This window comes from Phocoena phocoena, chromosome 1 (genome assembly GCF_963924675.1).
Source record: "Phocoena phocoena chromosome 1, mPhoPho1.1, whole genome shotgun sequence".
Lineage (NCBI taxonomy): Eukaryota > Metazoa > Chordata > Mammalia > Artiodactyla > Phocoenidae > Phocoena > Phocoena phocoena.
In genome coordinates, this window is record NC_089219.1 from 55168019 (window position 1) to 55184014 (window position 15996).

At 38.4% G+C, this 15996-nt stretch overlaps 1 protein-coding gene across 2 annotated transcripts in view; it reads left to right on the forward strand.

Moving 5' to 3' along the window:
• The window catches only part of UBE2U (ubiquitin conjugating enzyme E2 U), a 70750-nt gene that overhangs the window by 14813 nt on the left and 39941 nt on the right, over positions 1 to 15996 (forward strand). For both annotated transcript variants that reach the window (XM_065889910.1, XM_065889921.1), the window contains exons 5-6: positions 3641 to 3761; positions 12006 to 12054. In XM_065889910.1, coding sequence (XP_065745982.1) covers positions 3641 to 3761; positions 12006 to 12054 — 170 coding nt within the window. The remainder of the gene's footprint in view (positions 1 to 3640; positions 3762 to 12005; positions 12055 to 15996) is intronic.

Genomic DNA, 15996 nt, shown 5'->3' on the forward strand with positions numbered 1-15996 from the left:
AGAGTAAAAATGAATGTTCTCAGGAATGTAATGAGTGTGGGCAAACCAGAATGAAATGGTGAAAAATGTGAATAGCAGAATAATTTAATAAAAGGTACATTGAGGGCTGTAAGTTTAGATAGCTTGGCTTCACATCTTGGTTCTGCCACTTAATACCTTTGCACTGTTGGACAAGTTTCTTCACTTCTCATTGCCTCAGTTTCTTCATCAGTAAAATGGGGCTGCTAGTAGCTACCTCATATAACTTGTGAGGACTAAATGAATAAGTAACATGTAAAGTACTTAGAACCATGAGTTGTCCAATAAAAGAATTCAATAAAATCTAGTTAATATTTTGATTGTTCTTAGTTTTAACCTGTAATACAAAATGACAACAAAGTGTTGCCAAATACATCATGGAAAGCCAGTAGATTACACAGTTGTTTTTATTTTTCAAATAGATTTATAAAACAAATATGCCCACATTAGAGGTTTTTAAGATAGTGGAAAGGAAAAGAAAATCACTGGTAATCATAAAGAAAATTCCTTACCCTATTGTTGTTAGCATTTTCTTCTAATTTTGTCTCCTGTGTTTTGGTTTTAAATCTTCAATTCCACATTTCCTGCAGGGTCAAGCCCAAATTCTGTTGCCTGACAAATGATGATCTACTTCTCACACCTCGGCTTTAACTCTCCCAAACACACTGTGGGATCCAGCTCCTATTGATATATTGATATCTTCTTCTTTTTTTTTTTTTTTCCACTCACAGTGCTTGGTTCAATTCATGTTAAAAAGCATTTATAGAGTTCTAAACTCTAAAGTTGCAAACCTAAGTCAGTCTTGCGCTTTAAAAAGTGCTCAGTCCAGTTCCGCATCTGACCAGCAGCCCATTTTATTCCCTCTTTCTCAGTCTGTTCAGCAAGCAGCTGCTCACATTATAAGAGTCAGGTCAGTAGAGCCCTCTTCTGCAATGCCTTTCCTGATTTCCTTTCCTAGGTGAAATTGATGGCTTTGGTTTTGGTGGGAAGGAGGTTTTCTTTGCAAAGTGGTACCCTAAGCAGATCTCTATGAGAGCGCTATAATGCTCTAATGCATATACTGTTTCCTTATCTGTCTTCCCCTGTTGGACTGTAAGCTCCCTGAGGTCAGGAAACAAGTCTAATTTGTGTGATAGGTACTAAGTAACATGATTGAAGCAACAAATCTGAATTTTTACGTCGTTGCAATGATGGTGTATATGTTCAAATTATATAGCCTATTTCTTTTTCACTTAACATTTTATCTCGAGTAATTTCCAGATTGCTAAAATTAATATTTTAATGGCTATTTAATAGTACTTTGAAGGTCAGTGCTGCCCAATAGAACTTTCCGTGCTTACGGAAATGTTCAATATCTGTGCTGTCCGATATAGTAGCCTCTAGTCTCATGTTCTACTGAGCACTTGAAATGTGGCTACTGTAACTGAGGAACTGAGTTTTTCATTTTATTTAATTTAAATTTAGATTGCTTTCTGACTACTACCTTTTGAATAACAGGTGAGACACATTTATAATTATCACATTGTTATACAAGGGGGTGGTACTTGAAATGGTATTTAAAATATTTTAAAGTCTAAATATGCTAATCATCTCCTCCTAAAATTTTTATAATCTTGATTTCTTTGAAAACTTGTACTTCCACATACAATGAAAAAGTAAGTACCAACACTCATCCACAGGAGAAATTCCAATTTCATGGGCTATAACTAATTGGATATTACAAAATGTACCCACTGGTACAGTTGTTTATTGATGCTTCAGATTTTTGTATTTATCCTCCAGATGGCTTTTTATATTATTTCATACTATCACATGGTGACTTTAAAAGTTGGACTGTTATTTTATTTTTTTACTGTTTTAGCAGGGTGTCTGATTTGTATATTTTAATTATTCCTTACATTCTAGTTCTTAAAAAATCATTAAATATACTTAATAGCTTGTGTATATATTATATGAAAAGGTCTTAGGCACAGTGGTCAATGCAAAGACTATTGAATAAACTTTACCAGATGTGCCTCTCTGAGTAAGATTATCTCTCCAGCCAAAGAGCAAAAGCTCGCTCTTGAAGAAAAGTTTCATCTGCTTCCCACCCACTTTGAAAGATATAGTGCAATCCTTATTTAAGCAATTATAATATTCTGGGAAATATAGCCCAATGTGTTTTCCAAATAGAAAAAAAAAAAAAAAGCAGAAAATTCTTGTTGGTTTTGAAATATCAGATGTCAGATTACTGCTTTTATTAGTGAAAGATTGCTATCATTTCCATGACTCTTAAGCCACAGTAATCCACTCTGACCTGTATCTACACTTAAGACATTCTGGTAGTTGTTCTTTTGGCTATATTTTATTATCTAATTTGTATGTTATAACGTAAGATTCAGTATACTGAATTATTGAATAAATTTTTCAAATTTGGGCTAATATTAATTTTGAGATGCCAGATAAACAAGATCATGGTCTAGCAGAACTATTAAGTTTTAGTTACTACTGGTCACCTATTTCGTCCAGATGTGCAAATACTATTGTAGGCAGAATTTTGAAGATGTCCCCCAAGACTCCCATTCTCTGGTTACTCAGTCAAACACTAATCTAGGTGTGAAGGAACTTTGCAGATGGAACTATGGTTACTAATCAGCTCACCTTAAAATAGAAAGGTTATTCCTGAAATATGCAGAGGGCCCAAAGTAATCCCATGAGCTCTTAACAACAGAAAAGGAAGACAGGAGAGTCACTCAGAGAAATACAGTAAAGACGGAGAAAGGATATGACAGGAGGGGAGCAAACACGAGAAGGATTTTTCACACCTTTGCCTCTGACACATAGGGGTCCAAGTGTAAGGACTGGCGAGAGACATCTCAGGGTTGAGGGTAGCCCCCAGTTAATCACCAGGAAAGAAACGGGAAACTCAGTCCTACAAATACTGAAGTCAGGAACTGAATTCAGCTAACAGACAGCCTGAATGAGTTGGGAGGCATGTTCTTCCCAGAGCCTCTGGTAAGAGCCCAGCCAACCGACGACTTGATTTCAGTCTTGTTCAGTCTGGAAAAGAAAAACCAGCCCAATCAACCTTGACTTCCTACTTGTAGAAATGTGAGATAATAAATTTGTGTTGATTTAGTTGCTAAATTTGTGGTAATTTGTTATAGCAGCAATAGAAAACTACTACAGATACCAAGTTAAGCATTCAGTGATCTGGAGGGATATTGAATTGCATGCAAGTTTTTAATACATGTGTTTGTTTATTCGCGATCTAAATATGATCTCATGTTAAAATGTAATGTATTTTTTAATGGAAATGTTTCAATGTTTTCTAATGTTTACTTCCCTTTCCATAAAAAATCAATTTAAATTTATGTGATAGGAAGAAATAAGTTACAGGAAGGAACTTGTAACTTGCTTTGATCCTAATGTTTGTCTCATGAATGTACAGTATAAAACCAAGATAGATCAAGTGTTTCTTGAGAGTAGGGACCATGTCTCTTTTGTCTTTGTCTCTATCTCCAGGTGGATACATTGTAGGCATTTAATGAATGCTTCTTGAATGTTGTATGTATTGGTTTGTCTTTTTGCTCTAAGAAAAAAGTTACTTTAAAAACTCTATGTTCTATATGTTTTCCTATAGGTTATGCTTTCTAATCCAGTGCTAGAAAATCCAGTGAATTTGGAAGCAGCCCATATACTGATTAAAGATGAAACTCTGTACAGGCAAATAATTCTAAGACTTTTCCACCAGCCATTACAATGTAAGAAGTGCCTACTTATTGTTATTTGCCAGTTATTAATTATTTATACCAAGTAAATGATCTAGCAAGTAACTTGTATACGGCAATATTTTCTGTATCCATTTTCAGTAATGAAGTCATACTAAGATCTCTTCTACTGTACCTCTTTTTCAGATCCATCAGTGTGATCCCTTTTTTTTCCTAATTGAAGAATAGTTGGTTTACAATGTTGTGTTAGTTTCAGGTGTACAGCAAAGTGATTCAGTTATACATACATATATATCTATTTTATATATCTGTTTTTTCAGATTCTTTTCCCTTATAGGTTATTACAAAATATCAAGTAGGGTTCCCTGTGCTATACAGTAGGTCCTTGTTGTCTGTTTTATATATAGTAGTGTATACATATTAATCCCAAACTCCTAATTTACCCCTGCCCGCCCCCTTTCCCCATTGGTAACCATAAGTTTGTTTTCTATGTCTGTGGGTCTATTTCTGTTTTGTATGTAAGTTCATTTCTATCATTTTTTTAGATTCAACATATAAGCAATATCATAAGATATTTGTCTTTCTCTGGCTGGTTTAGTGTGGTCCTTTTTAAAAGATTACCAAAAATCATGGGCTTAGTATCTTTAAAGTAATGGTCGGGCTTCCCTGGTGGCGCAGTGGTTGAGGGTCTGCCTGCCAATGCAGGGGACACGGGTTCGTGCCCCAGTCTGGGGGGATCCCACATGCCGCGGAGCGGCTGGGCCCGTGAGCCATGGCCGCTGAGCCTGCACGTCCGGAGCCTGTGCTCCGCAACGGGAGAGGCCACAACAGTGAGAGGCCCGCGTACTGCAAAAATAAATAAATAAAAGTAATGGTCATATGGGTGAATGGTGCTGATCAAAACTAGTCTACCCATCATAAAGATATGACATCAGTTTTAACTCTCTGATCTGTAATGGATATTTCTCAGACTTCACCTTTAGCACCCCCCAGATCTTACCGATCTGGGACTCCTTTCCCCTTGATTAGGAAAGCTTTCAGCATTTTTCTTTCTGGAGAATTCTTCCTCCAGGTATTCCTTCAAAAAATCCATGTGGAAGTGACATCTGAGCCTTTTCAGTCTTTCTGCTCTATTGACCAATGTTTTCCTGATACCGTTGGTCTGCTCCCTCTCATCCTGCCAGCAACCTTTTCTTGACTCTTAATTCCATCGCCTCTATTGCTCCTGTGCTCTCTCTGCAGTTAGCAGAGCAATGCTGTTGGCTCCTTATGCCCAGGGGTGTTTGCCACAAGTGAAGTTTGGGATCCTAGTGACATAGCTCTTTCCTTTACATTCTGCCCCTCCTTTCAGCAGTGCACAGCAACCTCACACAGTAACTGGCACTATTAGCTCCCCACTCAGCAGGACTTGCTGTTCAGACTCACTCTGCCAGACTGATGCCTCTTGTGCTTTTTCTCTCCATTAGATGTCCACGATCTCTTCTTCCATCCCCTTCTAGGACCTGCCAGCCCGTTAGTCAGGTCTGTACAGTTTGTGGCCACGTCAGGTCCTCCTCCACAGGGCATCTGGGTCAGATGCAACATTGATCAGGCATCTTTTCCAGTATCTTCAAATATGTCATGATTGTCGCAGAGTTCCTCGAAATTCCCTGACAGTTTTGAGGCTGGTCTGTCCACAGAGGAATGGTACCACTTCACTCTGATCATATTTCTGACCAACCAGAATACTGTAGCATCCCCCCCCCCCCGCGTCCTCTGCACTCAGGAAGTGTTTGTGGAATGAGCAAATGAACGATACGTATCCCTTTTGTCATGCACTACAATACTGTCATTACACAGAAATATTATGTACAAAGCTATGTCCATATTCTGGTGAATGCAAATTTCAAAACTGGTTTTAAAGAATTTTCTATGGTAAATGACTTTGGTTTTGCCCTGCAGAGAGAAGGATGAGAAGAAACCGCAAGACAAGTTCGCCCTTTCTTTTCTTCTTTTCTCTCAGACTGACATCACCCTTCACTCCTTTCAATCCTCCTGCTTTGCCAACAGACCAGACAGGAAAGCTGTCCAAGTTGCCAAATCACCCAACAAATGAGTGACAAAGCAAATAGTGCTTTGGTTGGTTTTCACTATATGCTTTATTTGTGTTGGTGAAATATGTGGGAATCCAAGACAGCAAATAGTTTTCAGCTTGCCTGCCATCACAGCAGGAGTGGAGTGGTACCTATAGCGCCAGGAAGAAAATGATTTTCTGTGCTTCATAGGGAAAGAGTGCCGTGATACAGCAGAGGCAGCTGCTGTGGTGGGAAATGAAGTGCAGAAAACTGCGTTCACTCTAAATTAGATGGTAGCATAGTACCATGTGGTTTTCTGTGAAAAACTGCATCCAATGAGAATTCATTTCCTGTAACAACTTTGAAGAGAAAAGGTCTCCACTACAGTGCTGCAAGAATCAACTTTCATGTACGTTTAATATATTAATAAGAAGGTCTGGAAAATGCAAAGGAGAAATTATCCCATTTTTGGATAACACAAAAGTGGAACAGATGGTTACTTGTGTACATGAGAAACTCAAGAGGCAGGTAATTGTATCATATCCGTAGGCATTAATTTTCGGCTACAGCAATATCCTCAGTGCCCAGGTAGCAGTCTCTGGCTATAAGTATTGAATAAAAATTTGTAGATTGAATGAATGAAAAAAATACACATAAAGGGCTTCCCTGGTGGCGCAGTGGTTGAGAGTCCGCCTGCCGATGCAGGGGATACGGGTTCGTGCCCCGGTCCGGGAGGATCCCACATGCCGCGGAGCGGCTGGGCCCGTGAGCCATGGCCGCTGAGCCTGTGTGTACAGAGCCTGTGCTCCGCAACGGGAGAGGCCACAACAGTGAGAGGCCCGTGTACAGAAAAAAAAAAAAAAAAAAAAAATACCCCACATAAATTTAGATCCTGATTTTACTTCATAGTTTACAAAATGCTTTCACATACATTTATTCATCTGATCCTTAGCCTCTTCCCCTGAGGCAGCTGAGGATCGGTGATGAAGGGATTAGCCCAAGGCCACACACAGCAAGCTGCAGGGCCAGAGAGCCACCCTGGGCATTCCCCCTGCCCCTCGCCCCCGCCTCCAATTTAATGAGGTGAACATAAAGTCATTCATTTGGGATCAAAGAATTAAAATTTCCAAGTACTGAAGAGAAGAGACCTGACTTCATAGCAGACCTTTAGTCTATGAAAAATTCTTGGGAAGCTATTTGAACACAAGCTTAATGTGAAAAGCAAGTGCCCTTCTACCAAGCATGTGCAAAATGATAACTTGCCCGACTGTGGTTTGGTGGGCCCTTCTCTGGAATACCAGCCTTTTCCTTGGCGTGTTGACAAGAATGCACAAACTCTGAGTTCAAACCCGATTGGTGGGGACTTCCCTAGTGGCACAGTGGTAAAGAATCCACCAGCCAATGCAGGGGACATGGGTTCGATCCCTGGTCCGGGAAGATCCCACATGCGGTGGAGCAACTAAGCCCATGTGACACAACTACTGAGCCTGCACTCTAGAGCCCACGTGCCACAACTACTGAAGCCCACACTCCTAGAGCCCATGCTCCACAACAAGAAAAGCCACCGCAATGAGAAGCCCATGCACCACAACGAAGAATAAGCCCCCGCTCACCACAACTAGAGGAACCCTGTGTGCAGCAGTGAAGACCCGACACAGACAAAAAAGAAAAAAAACGATTGGTGGAGGTCCTGATGACCTTCCCATGTCCTGCAAGCCTCTTCTTCTTGTGGCCTGGACCCTGACTCCCTTACTTATAGTTTGGGTGCTCACACATACCAGACTGCCTGGAACAGTCCTGATACAATTATTTCCCTTTCATTCTGTGTTCCAGTTGACTAAATAAATTGTATAGTCAGTTGGGGTAACTGATCTTTTCTAGAAGCAAATGCCACTGTAGTTGCAGCATCACTAATGGTGAAGTCCGTCAAGGTCCCAGCTGACCAAACATGAGAAAGGATTTTCCAACAATTCAAGTCGCTTAAGAATGGGCAAGGCCGCATTGACAAGTAGTAAACACCCTATCACTAAAGGTGTGCTTTCATAACTAGTGTTCATTTGGCAGAGCTTAATGACTTGTTCAGGGATGTTGTCAAAGAACTTTTTGCCCAGTGTTGGGAGTTGGACAAGGGGATCTTTCAAGTGCCTTCCAAGTTATACTTCTATCTGTTTATGAAAACTTGGAGGTCTGGGAGGAGACAGTGCATAACAACTGTTTTGCCTCCGAGATTCTGAGTAGTGCTACTTCCTAATTTGTTACAAAGGGATTTCATGTACCCTCTTAACTTCAGTTTTACTTTCCAAGTTTTCAGTTACTTGTGATCAACCATGGTCTGAAAGCATTAAGTGGAAAATTCCAGAAATAAACAATTCATGAGTTTTAAGTTGTGCACCATTCTGCGTAGTGTGGTAGAATCTCTTGCCATCCAGCTTCATCCTGCCCGGCATGTGAATCATCTCTTTGTCCAGCATCTCCTGCTTGTTAGTCACTTAGTAGCCATCTGGGTTATCAAATAAACTGTCTGATATCTGAAGTATTGCAGTGCTTGTGTTCAAGTGAACCTTATCTTACTTAATCATGACCCCAAAGCACAAGAGTGGTGCCACTGGCCATTCAGATATGCCAATGAGAAGTCCCAAGTTCTTCCTTTAAGTGAAAAGGTGAAAGTTCTCAACTAAATAAGGAAAGAAAAAAATCATATCTGAGGTTGTAAGAACAAATCTTCTATCCATGAAACTGTGAAGAAAGAAAAAGAAATTTGTGCTTGTTTTGTTTTTGTACCTCAAACTGCAAAAGATATGGCCACAATGCATAAGAGCTTAGTTAAGATGGAAAAGGCATTGAATTTGTACAAGATATTTTGAGAGAGAAAGAGACCACATTCCCATAACTTTTATGACAGTATGTTGTTAAAATTGTTCTATTTTATTATTAGCTATTGTTGTTAATCTCTTAACTGTGCCTAAGTTACAAATTAAACTTCATCATAGGTATGTACATATAGGAAAAAAAACATAGTATATATAGGGTTTGGTACTCTATGTGGTTTTAGGCACCCACTGGGAGGCTGGGGGAACTACTGTAAACTTATACATCTTTTCTTTTTTCCAGTTTGTCCTCGTGAATTTTTATTTCTATATGGTTATGTGGTCAAATTATATTATTTTCTGTTTATCGTGTTTGTTTTGATATTTAAAACATAGGGTTCACATAATTTTAAAAACTTTGGTTGAAAGAAAATACAAGAATATAAAAATAACGAAACTGAATAATGGTAGCCAAGCCTAAGATAATAATTTTTCTCTTAGCCATGTGTATATTCCTATAGCTTTTGTTACAGGAGAATCATTCTACTAAGTTTCAGATTCTTATCTAAATAAAACTCTAATATAGGGCTTCCCTGGTGGCGCAGTGGTTGAGAGTCCGCCTGCCGATGCAGGGGACACGGGTTCGTGCCCCGATCCGGGAAGATCCCACATGCCGCGGAGCAGCTGGGCCCGTGAGCCATGGCCACTGAGCCTGCGCGTCCGGAGCCTGTGCTCTGCAACGGGAGAGGCCACAACAGTGAGAGGCCCATGTACTGCAAAAAAAAAACAAAAAACTATAATATAATTACTGACAGATATTATGACAGTCAAAATACAAGAATAGAGAAGAATTATAAAAATATTAGGGAGATTATACAACTAATTCACATTAGGTACTTTTAAAAAAACCCTGATGATTGTGCAAATCCATCCCATCCTCCTTGCAATTAGGAAGATGTTGTGATAAGCATTTGATTCTTCTTCAATTTAAGGTCTCAATTTGCTCACTTTTTTTTTTAAGTTCTCTTAAGAATAGAACAATTTTAGAGGAACTTGTTTCTACAGTTGAAGCAGGTGATGTCTCGTAGGATTTCAGGTGTTCGGTTTTTTTATCTTAAAGAGAGTACTGGTTGTTAGGTATAGGAATACCCTTTCCTTTGGAAAAGATTCTTTCTTGATGTCAGGAGAAAGAGAAGTTTAGTCCAGTAGCTTCTCATAAAGAACATGAGCTTTAGCACCATCATTCAGAGCCAGTTTTGTTGTTGATGATTACAGTATTACTCCAGATATTCTGCTGTCTACAGATGTCAGGAGATGTGGAAAACCTGACTTTAACAGGATGGCCTGTATGGATCTGTTTGCTGGAGTTACAGACCTCTTTTTTCCTTTTTTGTATTTCACTGCACCAGATGTTCCAGGAACTTTTCAGCAAAGTCTCTACTAAAGATGTTAAGTATTTATTTTCTATCAAAGAAGTATTTGTGCATAGCTTTAAAGGACAGATAACACCAATCGTTTTTTAAGGAAATATAGCAGACCTTGGAAGCCACACCTTCCATGGCTGAGAGCCGTCCCCACCCCACAAGGTACCAACAGCTTTCAACACGTTTATCTGTTTCTTTTGGAATTCACCACTATATTTCTAAATTTATTCTGTACTAAATTTCTGGGGTTTTCAGTTTAGATATTACTTATGAGCTTCTTCTGAGAGATAAAGATTTAGTTTTTATGTGCCATTTCCACTCACATTTTCTCTCCCCCATTCTCCTAGTATTGTTCGTTTACATTGATATGACTTAGTAAATATTCGTCGTAGGTGAGCCACGAATGATTATTTTTCTTGTACAAATGGCCTGTTTTTTCATTCCCTAGTTTTTGTTTTTTGGATTTTTGTTTGTTCTTTTTAAAAATATCTACCATTTATTTTTCCCCTAAGCTTTCTGACAGAGCTGTAAAGACAAACAAACAAACAAACAAAACACACACACCAGGTATTCAGTCAGTTTCCTTGTTTCCCCTGGAAGACGTCTTTGCTGGGGCACTCATGCGCCTCCTCCTTTTCTGAATTGGCAGTTCTCTCGTAGGGATCCTGGAGTGACCTTTTGGTCTGCCTCTTGGATTGGAGCTCTTGCTTGATCCCTCCTTTTCCTCTTGGTTGGTTTGCTCCTTCATTTTGTTGGAACACTTCCTCCAGGAGCTTCCAAGTACATGAGAGCTAAATCTTTTATTACTTCACATGCCTAAAAGTGTATTTTTCCCACTCTCGTATGTTCATAATTTGGTTAAACTTTAGTCTGAAGATTTTTTTCCTCCTCATTCATCATGTAGGGCATTTCATAGGCTGTTTAAATCTCAAACTCTAATTCTTTAGTTCTGGACTTTTTTCTTATATGATTTCTTTTATAATACCTGTCTCCTCCAGTTTCCCTGTTCTCTCTTCTAAATCTCCAAAGATTTAGACATGTGATCAACTGATCTGTTACTCTGATTTTTTAAAATCTATTTTCTCCTATTATCCATCTCTTTGTTTTTCTGTTCTGTATTCTGGAAAATGTCCAGAAAAGTATGTTCCTAGTTCCTATTTTCTTCCTGCTTATTTGTTTTGGTTGTCATCCTTCATGATAATGACTTTACTCAGATATCTACTGATCTTTGACTATGTATCTGTATGATGGACACACAATGAATGAAAATCATTCATTGAAAAGGTTGGAAATTTTGGATACAGATTGGACTTGTTGATGGTTTTGTTTCGTTATAGGGTTATTCAGTGGGGACCTGACCTTACCTTTAGCTAGGCTTGACTATTTTTTCTGAGACAAATCCTCCAGTCTTATGCCTGAAGAGAGAGATGTTAACTACTTACACTCTAGGAGCTGGACAGAGAGTGAGAATAAGGAATCTTTCTTATCCAATACGATTTATTTGATTTATTCCCTGCCTTCAGTCGCTTACCATACTCTTGTTCTGCTATCTCCTGAATCTCTCTGGTTCAGTTTCTCCAGAATTAGACATACTCCCTCCTGCCTGGGCAGTGGTGGTCTTCTGGTTGCATAGGATGAAGGCTATGTCTTTGGGGTCCATGCTATACCTGTCAGTTTTCAGAGGTATCTGGTACCTCCAATACCTGAGTGTTTCTCAAGTTCTGAAGTGTAAATCTGCTTGCTTTTTATTGGCCTTCCCTCATCAGGTCGTTAGGTTTCAAATTTTTATGGCCTGTTAAGATAGTTACCACTTGACATCTGCTTTCCATCTTGAAAATTTTTCTTGCCATCTTTCTTTTGCACTCCTTGAGGTTTTATACTTTATTTTTATTCCTTTCTTACCATCTTATTGAGGATTTGGAAAGAATGCACATAAGGCCATATATTCAGTCTTCCAAGTAAACTAGAATCTTTTCATATTTTTCTTTACAGCAAAAGATGACAGTTCTGAGTCACCTAAAGAGCCAGATAAAGTTAACAGGTAAGTTTTTCTTTATACAATTTTTTGCCAATTTATACACTAAAAGAACTATTGATTTAAACTGTGTTTTCTATCATAATTGTATTTTCATTTTTTTAACTTAGAAAAATTATTTTTCATTTAAATATATTTTCCCTTCCAATACCTTTTAAAAATGATGTTTTCAGGAAGAATATGGAGACTCTTGAATTCTTTCTAGTCTATTGAATTAAAATTGATGTAACTATGTTAGTTGCCTATTCTTTTAGTTTTTATTTCTGAAAAGGAAAAAAAGTGTTGTCTACATAATAGATCCAACCATTGTAGATCACAAAAATCCAAGCAATTTAGGAGATGATAAAGTCCTGGAGGAAAATGGTGAGAGTTAGAGCTAAAGCCATTGTACACTTGGGAGACCACCTGACAATGTGACATCAATTCAGCCTTGAACACCTGGACAAGGTGTAGGTTCTGCAGTATTCAGCTTCTCTAGCATTTCCATCAGCCTTATTCTGATAGTTAATCAGATGCAGAAAACAGCCAGCTTACTAGTGTTGACATAATACTTGATCTATCTTGGTTTTATACTATACATGCTCCAAAACAAGGATCCTCTTAGTGGATTAATAATAGTAAAATGTTCCCAAAGGACTGAAATCAAAAGGAACCCTCAGATCGGGGCTCTGTCCCAGAATGTGAGACAATGTTATGTCAAGGGACTCTGTGCCTGGAAGTGTTAGAAGCTCAGAATTAGAAGACCCAGAAAAACCGACAGAATGATTAATTGGGACCTGACAGGAAGAACGTTGACCTTGTCTGTCCCCTAGCACTCAGATGAAGACCAGCCAGTAGCAGTGGTGGGGTCTGTCTCAGGCAGGAGCAGGAGGAAGGGCAAATCCCATTACAGGGAGAAAACTTTGGCCCTTTGGTTCTTTGTCTGGGGCAATGAGTCCCTCATCAGACAGGCAGCAAGGTAACCAGACGGCAACATAAGGATCCAGCACTGATCACAGGATTATAAAATCTGGGGTCTGGGAGAAAGACTTTAACTATAACTTTAGTCAGAAACAACTCGAGAGCCATGGTGAGATAAACTTGTAAATGGTGTTATCTTGAAAAATCGAGATTCGTGACAATGAAAGGAAGAAAAAGGGGGTGAAAAGTTGGGAGAGAGTGATGTCTTAACAGGTACAGTGAGATTCAGGGCAGAGGGAGTAACTAGGGTATTGATTCTAAATTGGATGTGAGAGTGGTGTGTTAGAGGCTCCGAAAGAAGGCCAATGCAGCTGGAACACAGCAAGGGGGAAAGAAGAGATGGGTAGGAGATAGAGTAAGAGATGTAGACAGGGCCAGATCACTTAGAGCTTTATAAACCAGGTAAGGAATTTGCATTTCATTAACCTTTCAGTAGGAATCGGGACAGAGCTGGACAGCTTTTAAGAAGAGGAAAGACATAATCAGATTTACATTTTATAAGGACTACTTTAACTTCGATGTGGGGAATCAATTGTGAAGGATCTAAGGTGGAAGCAAGGAGAAGAATTATTGGGTTATTTTAGTAGACCAGGGGAGAGGTGGGGTGGTATGAGCTAGGGCTGAGGACATAGATATGGAGAGGGAGATAAGTGGATGAATTGGATGGATTCAAGACTTAGTTTGATTGATGTGGGGAATGAGAGAAAGTGGAACCAAGGGTTATTACTAGATTGTAGTTTGAACTGGATGGGTACTGCGGCGACTTACTGAGATGGGAGAGATTGGAAGATCACACCACTGGCTGAAACTAACAATCCCAGTTATTGATGAGGCTGTGATTGCACTGTAGCTCTCCTACATTGCTGTGTACATTGTTGTACCATTTGACACGCCCACAGCCAGTCTGGAAAACAGTTTAGCAGTTTCTTATAATGTCAAACATTCGCCTGCCCTCTAACCCACTCCTAAAGTATTTATCTTAGAGAAATGAAAGTCTATATTCACCAAAAGACTTGTGCACAACTGTTCATAGGAGCTTTATTCATAATATCCCAAACTGAAAACAACTAAAATGTCCATCAACAATCAACATTATATATTCAACAGTCGAACATTATATATTCAACAGTTGAATATATAAATAAATTGTGTTATAGTTATAAATTGAATACTCTCAGCAGTAGAACTGTTGATACATGCAACAACATGGAATAATAATGCAGACATTATGTTGAGAAAAAAAAAACCCAGAGTTATAAAAGAGTGCGTGCTGTACAATTCAATGTACATGAAGTTCTAGGACAGGCAAAACTAATCTATGGTGATAGAGATTGGATCAGTGATTACCCAAATTGTCAAGGGAGATTGACTGGGAAGGGGCAGTGGGGAACTTTCAGGACCAATGAAAATATTCTATATCTTGTTTGGGCTTATGGTTATGCAGGGGTCTGCTTTTATTAAAACTCATCAATCTGTACTCAACCTATGCATTTTATTGAATGTAAATTAAACTTTAACAAAGTTGAATTTTGAAGTTATTCAACTAACTTTACAACTCCTTTAGAAATCTAAATTTACTTCAAATGAAATCTTTTTTAAAAAGGCATTCAAACTCTTCCAGTAAATAGAGACAGTGAGTATGCTACCAAACTTCCAAACTCTGATTCTAAAATCAGAGATCATTACAAGAAAGGAAAATTATAGGTCAGTACCTCTTAAATCTGAAATGTATAAATCCTAACCAAAATATTAACAAATTGAACCCACTGATATATAAAAAGGGATAGTACATCATGACTAAGTGGGCTTTATTTCAGGAAAGCCAGGTTGGTTTAAAATTTGAAAATTAATCCTTGTAACTCACCTAGTTAACCAAATAAAGAGAAAAAAAACATAGACTTATCTAGGTGAATCCAGGAGACACATTTAATACCCATTCATGATAAAAATTCTCAGCAAACTAAGAATCGAAGAGAATTTCCTTATTTCAATAAAAGGAGTCTACAGAAATCCAACAGCTAACCTCACCCTTAAATGTGAAATGTTGAGTGCTTTTCTCCTGTGTTTAGGAACAATGCAAATATGCCCATTATCACCATTTCTATCCGACATTGTACTGGAGTCCTAGCCAGTGCAATGAGGGAAGGAAAAACAACAAGTTATAAAATGTGGAAAGGGTAAAGTAAACCATCTTTATTCACAGACAATACAACTATATACATAGTAAAATCCAAATGAATATACAAAGCTTGAAAGTTTGAAAATTAATCAGTAAATTTAGCAAGGATCCTGGATACAAGATGAATATTTAAAAATCAACTATATTTTTATATACTAGCAATCAACACATAGAAAATGAAATTTTAAAAATACCATTACAACAGCATCAAAATGTAACAAAAGATGAATAAGGTATCCATACTGAAAAATCACAAAATATATCTGAGAGAAGTTTTAAAAGACATAAAGAAATAGAGATATACAAAGTTTGTGGCTTGGGAAAGACTCAATATTCCTACAGTGTCAACTCTTCCCAAATTATAGATTCAATTCAGTCTCAGTCAAAATCTCAGCAGCCTTATTTTTTTTCTGAAAACTGACAAGGTGGTCTAAAATGTATCTAGAAATGCAAAGGGTTTAGAATAACAAGGCAATCTTGAAGAAGAACAAAGAGCATCAACACTCTCAGAGATCAAGATGTATTAGAAAGCTAGAATAAGTTTCACTCTGATTGGAGCTATTTAGGTCAGATTCCCGTCCCTAAACTAGTTATCACTCAACTGACTTAGAGCCAGGGGTGGGGTCAGTCCCATCAGACCACAGGGCATGTACAGAATGGGAGAAGAATGGAACAGCTATCGGGGAGGCAACCACAATATCCACTGTGACAACCTTCATGTCTGTATTATTTTTATTGTACCTGAACTTTAATAAGTAAGACTTTGACAGGCACAGAGGGCAAAAGACTCTCTAATAGAACTGCTTGCA